At 41.5% G+C, this 9,480-nt stretch overlaps 1 protein-coding gene across 1 annotated transcript; it reads right to left on the reverse strand.

Annotated features, from left to right (window-relative positions):
• Nucleotides 1-230: 230 nt before the first annotated feature.
• On the reverse strand, nucleotides 231-9,102 carry CCNG2 (cyclin G2). The gene is made up of 8 exons (XM_055313202.1): nucleotides 8,949-9,102; nucleotides 7,864-8,001; nucleotides 7,113-7,250; nucleotides 5,810-6,060; nucleotides 5,557-5,635; nucleotides 5,369-5,467; nucleotides 2,901-3,106; nucleotides 231-1,656 (listed from the first exon to the last, which is right to left on the reverse strand). The coding sequence occupies exons 2-8, from the start codon at nucleotides 7,999-8,001 to the stop codon at nucleotides 1,536-1,538; spliced, it is 1,032 nt and encodes a 343-aa protein (XP_055169177.1). The 5' UTR covers nucleotides 8,949-9,102; the 3' UTR covers nucleotides 231-1,535.
• Between the last annotated feature and the right edge of the window lie 378 nt (nucleotides 9,103-9,480).

The raw sequence follows: 9,480 nt of genomic DNA on the forward strand, positions 1-9,480 counted from the left end.
TCGTTTAAGTCCAGAGAGAGGTCAATTCCCAAGTGACAGATTTGCTTTCAGTATCTCCAAGGCTGAGGGCCAAACTGTGATGAAGAAATACTACCTAGAGAACTTCTGGTAACCAGATAAGAGAGCTTATCTTGGAGGCACTCCAGCCCCACTTCAAGCCTTCCCATGGAAATACAGCAAGCACTTTTTCTTTTGAACCAAAAAATTAAGATACACTTGCAAACAAAGAATATAACTTATTAATTTTTATTTTGAGTTGTAATCTATGATTACTTCAAAAAGATCCACTTCAGAAAACATCCAATGGATGTTGACTTACATTAAAAAAGTAAGTCACCAATGTATCATTTATAGTACAGAATACACAATAAATTATATTTACATGCAATGACTAGACTACCACACACACGGTAAAAAAATACAGTATTTTTATGTACATTTTTTAAGATTTACATTTTCATATACAATATATAAAATTAAAAAGATTCTCTGTACAAAATCTCATGTGCACAGAGTTTGTAAATCCCTATTCTTATGGCTGTACCAGCACACATATGCTTAAAACTAGAATACTACAAACACTTAACTTTTTTTTTTTTTTTACTTCATGTTCAGTCTTGGCACCCATATACTAATATCATTATTTTAAAAATGTGAATTACAAAGAAAATAAACATAATCATGCAGACTTTTTTAATATAAGAAAATGAAAAAAAATGTGCTACTAGGATCATCATTTATCACTTCCACAGTTACCTAGTTCTTTTCAACTTCCTGCACTGCTTTCATACAGGTGCATGCATAACTAACGGATTATGGATTGTATTAGTAACATAATACTATAGTCTGACAATACTTAGGCATTAGAAATGCAACTATCTAACAACCATAACCTGTCAAGTATTTCTGCTTTAGCAGAAACTTCAATTAACACATTATATACTAAAATTCACAGAAATGTCAATATTATAATTCCTAAGTTTATAGAGTCTGCATCAGAGAGTACATGATCATTTAAAAAACAACAAAACAACAAAAAAGGGGTTTGACATTGGAGTATATTCTCTGTTCTGTGACTGGAGAGTAGGGGAGATATATGATAAACCATTAAAAGGTTATCCACTGTCCCTGTTGAGGAAGCACTTGTACACTCCCAATCTGTTTAAATAAAGACACGTGAAAGCTTTATAAAAAGTTTAAGCTACACTATTCATCTTTAAAAATCTCTTTGAAAAGTAACAAATTGAAGGTATCAGCACCTTCCCTCTTCCCCAAGTAGCTAAAGATCAATGAGAAAAATAAAGTGCCAATGTGTAAAACATTGTTACTTGTTTAAGAGGCACTAACCCATTTGATGGCTTAGGATTAAATATGAAAATAGGCCAGATCTGATCTGAATAATAAATAGAAGGTAGGTGTTCCAGTCTATGCAATTTCTGCCTAGATGGGGGATGGACCAGAAAACTACCTACTCCCCCATTTATTGCTTTGAAACCTGTACATACACTTTAAATTCTGACAGAACAATTAGATTTCTAAGATGGAAAGCACAGTGTCTGTGCCACTTTGAAGTTGAAAAAAAAAGTGCACTCTTGATCACTGGAAGGAGAGCTGCTGAGACTCTCTTCACAACTCATATCTTCACAAGAGTCCTCACTAAAAGGGAAGAAAAGAGACAAAGAAGATTCCATTATTTTTTAAAATATTTTACTTATTCATGAGATCATTATTTAGAAAATACTTAAAAGATTTTATAAGCCAAATAAAACTACTAAACACGTATCTCTAGTCTCAGGATTTTTATATTCAAAATTTAAGCTTTATAGAGACAAAATTTAACTTATCAGGACTTCCTAAAATGAATTGTAATCTCCTTAGAAAATATAGGTTTTAAGATGTTTAGACAAATTACTATCTGCCAAACTATTATTCTTGTACCAGTTAATAAATATCAACAACTAACTATACAACTCTAAGCATTTCAAATCCAATAAATGGAGACAAAGGACAACGTATCTCCCATCACATGGTTTTGATGTCTTTCTTGCATTAATAATTGTATCCCTGATATTCTCAAACCAAGAAACCAGTAAGCTATAAAAACTAAACTTCTCATTCTTTATAGCATAAAATAACCAAATTTAATAAAATCATTCATTTTATGAACAAAAAATAACTCTGAACAAGACAATGCCATTTGCCAAAATGGTAAAAATATCTAAAGAAGTCTGCCATGTTAGTGGTGGTGGTTTCCTTTACGTTCCAATCATTTAACCCACAGCCTCTTCCCACGGCACCATATTAGGAATTCATACTATCCCTGAAAAGCCCAGAATGCCATTTCAGGTTTTGTTTTTAAACTAAACTATATTTCAAAGAGCAAAGGAAATGTGAAACAACCAGTTTTCAAAAAGGGAAGGAATGAAAAAAGTCAAGACAGAGGGAGGACAAATACCGTATGATCTTGTATGTGGAATCTAAGAATAAAAAAAAATAAAAAGCACAACTCATAGATACAGAGAACCAGACTGGTGGTTGCTAGAGGCAGGGAATGAAGTAGGTGAAAATGCTCAACAGGTACAAAATTCCAGTTACAAGTCTTGGGGATGTAATGCAGAGCATCATGGTTTGTTTTTATTTTATTTTATTTTATTTTATTTTATTTTATTTTATTTTATGTTTTTAAATAAAGAATGAAAAGGGGGGAGGAGAAGAGCATACTTCTAAATCATCACCTACTTTAATAACACTACCTCTAGCTAATTTTCTCACCTGAAGCAATGATGCTATTGGAGTAGGAGCTTTCTCTAATACCCTGTAATATTCCCAGGTTCCATTTTGAGTATAAAATCAGTATTATTTACTATGGGAAAGTCTAATTAGTCAAGGAACCTGCTTACCTTTCACTTTCATCAAAACAACCCCCCTCTGGTATCGTTGGCAGCTCAGGAACACTATAGTAGCTGTTGTGGAGGCTCTGGGCTGTGCGCCTTGAAACAATCCAAACCAATTTCTTATGATCTGGTTTGCAACATTCAGGAGAAGAATATTCGGCTAGGCATTTAGAAACTAACTCCCTCCAATAAATGAACTCGGTGTCATTAACCTGGAAAAAAATGTTAATGAAGAGGTTAACTACCCTACAATCACCCTAAAATGCTTAAATTATACTGATGCCTGGCTCCCACCACCGGATATTCTTATTTGATATGGGATATGACCTGGGCAAAAAGATTTTTTAAAGCTCTGCAATTCTAATGGGCGGTCAAAATCCAGTAACCACTGGTTTAAAGGAGGAGCACCATAGGTATAAATAATTTACATAGAACCTAATAAAAAGCTTTGCCTATTTTAAGAAAATACACTGACCTAAAAACATTAGATTTGTTAAACCAACCAATTAAAGTATTAAAGTATATTCTTTAATATATTAAATAATATAATATTAAATAATAATAAATAATTTAATAAAATAATATTAAATAATTCTTTAAAGAATTAAAGTATATTCTTTAATAGTCTCAATGAAAGGAATTTAACATAATTTAGCCCTCTATAACATAGCATTGAATGGACTGCTAAAATCATGCATTTACATTAAGACACTAGATATACACTAATGGAGAAGTTAGCAATAAGACAGAAGAGGAACTTCCCAAAGAGCACAGTTTCTCCACCACTGGGGAGTGCCCCAATTTATTTCAATGAACAAATTTTCACTTAAGATATTTGCAGATACTATTACAGAAAGTTTAAATTAAAACTAATAAATTTATGATTTAAATGAAAGCTAGAGGGATCCCTGGGTGGCGCAGCGGTTTGGCGCCTGCCTTTGGCCCAGGGCGCGATCCTGGAGACCCGGGATCGAATCCCACATCGGGCTCCCGGTGCATGGAGCCTGCTTCTCCCTCTGCCTGTGTCTCTGCCTCTCTCTCTCTCTCTCTCTCTCTCTCTGTGTGACTATCATAAATAAATAAAAATTAAAAAAATAAAATAAATGAAAGCTAGAAGTTATCTGTTAAAAACAAAATGCTTCATAAAAAAGGCATTTTCATCACAAACAGAAGATAACTTTTTATCATCATGGTCTCCATTACCACCTAATCTAGCTCCATCGTAATCCCCTTGCAATATGGCTGGACTCCCTTCTTCTTCTACAGACATCTCCTAGGTATCTAATAGCCTCCCTCAATTCTTTTTTTACACTGAGTCTCTCATCAAAATTCAATACTCCTGATTTGGGAATACTTCTTGAAAATCTTTTTCCAACCCAACAGTGCACTTGACTAATATACCCTCCCTTCCCTTGCCTAAGGGGGAAACCACCAACAATGAAAACCCAGAGTTTTAACTGATCCCTAAGCAAAGAACTCCCACAAGTTTGGTATGGTTTCTACTATTATTTCTTCATGAGAAATTTAAAATCTCAAATCTCCAGCTACAAGTTATCTTCTGAATTTTTATTCCAGGTTGCCAAATATCTTCTAAATACCTACCCACCTGAAAGATATACAAGTACCTAAAATCGTATTTCTTTGATCACAAACTGGTTTCTCTCAAACTTCCCTCAGTGGCATCAATATTCTCCCCATCATTAGGTTCAAATCTTGGTCATTGTGACTCCGTGTCTCATTTCCATGCTTGGCTTCCAAAACCACTCTTTAAGTTGGATACTCGTATTACTTCTGCTTGCGACTATCACCTAGACATTCTAACTACAAGCCTACGTTAAAGGATTTCCCAAGCCCTTTTAGTCCACCAACTTCCTGGCCACAAGCCTTTGTTACCGATTGTCTAAGATTCTTCTGGTCCAACCAGAATATCAGACGTCGTGCCTCTCACAGTCTGCCCTATTTGGTGCTAATGAAGCCCCAAAGCAGTCCCGATTAGTGCTAACACCCGTTACTGCAAAACTTATTGGGCTGGCCAGACTAAGAGGTTTAAAAAGAAAAAGATGGCAGAAGTTTATTTTGGTAATGCTACTAATGGGATGATGATCCAACCCTAAGGATGTAATGGACTGCCATTAGTATATTTACTAAGTCTACTTCCTCACATGTATTTTAGAACAACGTGCAAGTAGCAATGTGGACCACTGTGTTACCAACTGGTGAGAATACTATAGAAGGGACAACATCTGAACACAGAAAGAAGCTAGACTAAGTGATCAGGTTCCCTTCCAGCTTAACATTGTCTGGGTCAAATCTGCATTTTGAGAACTTCAACACTTGAGCTACAAGATAAAAGTGTAAAAGTCCAGAGCCCCATAAAGTATTATTTAATGTTTGAATCACCATGGGGGTGGGGGAGGAGAGAGGATGAAACACTAGAAATCTGCTTTAAAGAATAAGAACTGAAGATAATTTACCTTGGAATGTTTTTTAACAAGCAGAAGAATTTCCAGTAATTCAATGGATTTCAAGGTTTCTACTTCCAAATTGAGAAGGCACAAAGCTAACACGGATGGCTAAAAAAAAAAGGGGGGGGGGGAATAAGTATTTTTTAGAAATTTAAAACAGAAACAGTGAGACATATGTAAGCAAGAAATTAACTTACTTTTGCTTTTGAAAAGGTAAGTCGGCAGTTGCAAGCTTTCAGTTGAGCTTCTAGTTTATCTAGACTTAGTATTTCTTTCCTATACAATGAAAAAATAGGACAAACATTTAAATCTTTGGGAATTTAATAAATAATTTTAAGAAATTGCTGTTAAAAGTCCAAATTAAAAGTTTTAGAAGAGTAAAAATATAAATTTCACTGGCATTGTAACTGTTAGCTGAAGTAGAAAATCTTTATTTGTAATTCCACTGACCTTTCTGATGTATGACAAAGTACAATAGTATGGTATAAGTGCAAAAAGTTTAAGGCAGTAGTTGCTTCCAATTCATAGTGCAATTTTTCTGAAATTATTTTTTCCATCCGTTTTATGTCAGAAGCAGTACATTTACATTGACTAATCCGGATTACATCATGAGTGGATGGAATATTGCATTCTTCTTCAACTATTCTAGCAGCCAGCAAAAAACAACAGACTCCAATGCAAGACAAATGTTTAGGTTTCACCTGAAAAACAAAGAACAAAGGCTTCTTCTAACAATTGTCACTCTGACGTAGCAAAGCAGATACTTGAAAGAATATTATAATGATGTCCCTAACTCTTAAGACAGAACACAATCTAGCTGCTTCATGTACTTATCCTTAAATCACATTTATACTTAATCATTTTTTCATTTTAAACAGACTTAATTTCCCATTTTAAACAACACATGTTAAGCATTTAAATTACATAATTTAAATGCAAATTCAAAAGGTAGGTTTCCAACAATGACTTATACTTTGTATTTCAAACATGAAATCATAATAGTACAGTCTCCCCCAAAGTAAACTAAGCCTTTCAACACCAAGACAATATATACTTCTTTGGACATAAAAATAATACATGCAACTCATCTTTTTTATCTTCTTCTCTATTTATTTTTAAGTATCATCCCACATTTCAATGCAAATTTGCCCAAGAGAAATACTGCATCAGTTGTGCAGAGTGGAGCATATGTAAAAGCTGCCATGGACAGATGGCTGCCCTTTTCTTTACGGTGCCCGGAAAACTGACCCAGCAGCTGACAGCAATCCTATTGGCAGAAGAATCACCACATTTTTCTAACAGTTGCTGGTTAATAAGACTACGGCTCCCTGCTTTGAAAAGACTTTTCACAGGGAAAGCAGTAGGTCACCTTTAACATGTTTCAGCACTAAAAACAACTGAACTCCAAGAGAAATACGATGGAAGATAAAAATATGAAAACCTTATTTTGAGGACTGTATACACATGTAGGGAATACCTAAAAACGGTGTTACCTTCGTTTTGTAACATCTTCAAAGAGAAGGTATATAAAAGGTAATAGTAAAACCAACTTAAAATACAACACAGTTAATTCTGTAGTCTCTTAATCTGGCACTAAAGATCACAATTCCAATTAAAAATATTTATGTGTAATGACATAATTTCTTTCAGTTGTCCAACATTTCCCAAACCCTTGTTATGTCAGGCACTGTGCTGGGCACTAGGTTTAAAAAAAAAAAAAAAAAAAGATGTATACACAAAAATGTTTAAATACCTTCATAAGAGCCAAGAATCTGTCCAGAATATTGACAGCCAAGACAAAAGTCTCAGTGCAAGACCCAAAAAAGTTGGTTAAACTCCTTAAATCTTCTACTTTAGCATTTCTCAATCTTGGACACAAAGTGTTATCATCCTGCAATAAAAACCAAGAGCCAAAGCTATGACTTTCTAAAAATTGGATAAATACACACAAGTATATTCAAATAAGGTAAATTTTTTCTTAATCTTCCAGAGTATGGAAGAAAGCGTGGTATCATTAAACACACACTTTTTCAGATACAAGATACGTATAAATATCATGGCTTTTAAAATACATATAGCCTAAAAGAGCTTTAGCAATCCAATATAAAGTGAACTGTTGTCACACTTCCAGAGGATTATAGCAAATGTAACTCCCCCATAATGGAGACAGTTTGTTTTCTTTATAGTAGGCTCTTAGGTTTCTTTTTTTAAATAAAGTATTTCATGGGCAGAGGGTATTTCCATGATCAACTACTCAGTTCCCAGGGAGTCTCCCACCCAGAAGCTGCAGGTTGGGGGTGCCACTTAGGAAGGAACACTTCTCTGCAGTTAGTATCATCTTCATTCTTGCATAACCCTGTAAAATGTAGTACTCTAGAAGGCAAATTTTGGTGCTAAGAGACTTACAGCCTTTAATCTTGATTCATTTAACTGGGGGCAAAAAGAGTCCTCCTTCTCCAAGGCCTATCAGCTCTTAGGACAAGCTCTCTTCTCTGGGGGCTTACCTCCGGGGTAGCCTCGATCAAGCTCAGCCCTTTTTCTCGAGGTTGGAATCTCTGTTCCTGCTCTAGGTAGAGGTTCAACAATCCGAAGAGCTGGACCCCTTCGCGACCTGCCAAGTACTCCGCCCCCAGATCCTTCATCTGCAGCAAAGACACCCCGCAATTAGGAGGAGTCCCGGAGGGGGGGAGGGGGAGGGGGAGGGGGGAGGAGTGGGCAGAGACGAGCTGGTGCCGGTACCTCGGGCGAGAGGCGCCCCAGCACACCCCGGCGAGGAGCGGGTGCGGGGGCCCGTCACGGCCTCCGGAACCCCAGCGCAACCCTGCAGGCCCCACCGCCTGGGGGGGGGGGGCGGGGGGCGGGGCAGGAGGAGGGGCCGCGGGCCGGGCCGCCGGCCGGCGCCGGGTCAGACCGGATGGCCCCGGCCGGGGGGCCGCTTCCCAAACAGGAAGCTGCCGGGCGGCGGTGCCCGGCCGGTCCGCCCCTCCTGCAGCCGCCGGGGGAGGGGCTGCTCCCGGCAGAGAGCACCCGGGCCGCGACGCGCGGGTCGTGGGGCGGGCTCCCGGCACGACGGGACGGAGGGGTGGGAGGTCTCGCGACCGAACAAAGAGCCGGAGGGAGGAGACTCCCGAGCCCCGCCCCTCCCGGGGAGCCGAGCTCCGGAAGCCCCTCTCGCTGGAGCCCGGCGCCCAAGCCTTCCGCAGCCGCTCCGCACCGCCGGCTCCGGGCCCGCCGAGCGGCGAGGCAGCGATCCGAGGGGCGGCGGGGGGCGCGGCCCACCACCCCGTGCCACGCAACGCCCGGCCATCCCCGGGGCCCAGGTTCCTCAGCTGCGCGGAGCCCTGGGGCTGTCGATCGGGCAGCACCACCCCAGCGAGCCCCCGCGGGGGCGGGGGGCGACCAAAGATCTGTCTTCAGCTCCTCGAGCCTCCGGCCTCCCTTAACATTTCTCCGCCCCCAGCGCACCCTCCCCCGCCGAGGACCGGACCGGAGTCGCTCCCGGGGCTGAGGAGCGGGTCCTCCGCCTCCATGCCCCCGCCGAGCCCCACCTGCGAACAAAGACACCCCGGCCCCAGACGAGCCCACTCACCTCGCCGGAGGCCGCCCCCCCGCTGGCCCGCGGCGTCCCGGCCCGGTGAGCACTGGGCGCGGCGGGGGCGTCCGAACCTGCCTCCCGAGGTCGCGGGCCCGCCGCCTTAGCGGTGCCCCCGGACCGGCATCGGCGCCTTCCCCTGCCCCGCCGCCTCGGCCTCACGGCGCGAGCTGCATCCCGTCCCCCGCGCGCCCACCCCTCCGGCTGGGGCGCGGCGCCGGCCCCTCCACCCGAGCCCCTGCGGGCGCCGCCGCCTCCACGGTGGAGGCCGACGCAAACCCCTTGTTTTTGTTTTGAGTTTTCGACGCCCCGAAGGGGGCGGGGCACGTGACTCCCCGCGGAGGGATACGAGGCTTCCGGGAGGGCCCCGAAAAAGAGTCCCGCCGCCGCGCTAGCGTCCCCAGCCGGACTCGGGTCCGCCTGCTCTCGCCTTCGCGTTGCCGCCGCCCCGCCCTCTCAGCGCCAGGGCGGAGGCTGCAATCCGGGAATCAGCTCCCGTGATTGAGCCGAGGCGGAAGGAAAAGGAGTG

The sequence above is a fragment of the Nyctereutes procyonoides genome, unplaced genomic scaffold (assembly GCF_905146905.1).
Source record: "Nyctereutes procyonoides isolate TBG_1078 unplaced genomic scaffold, NYPRO_anot_genome, whole genome shotgun sequence".
In the NCBI taxonomy this organism is placed as follows: domain Eukaryota; kingdom Metazoa; phylum Chordata; class Mammalia; order Carnivora; family Canidae; genus Nyctereutes; species Nyctereutes procyonoides.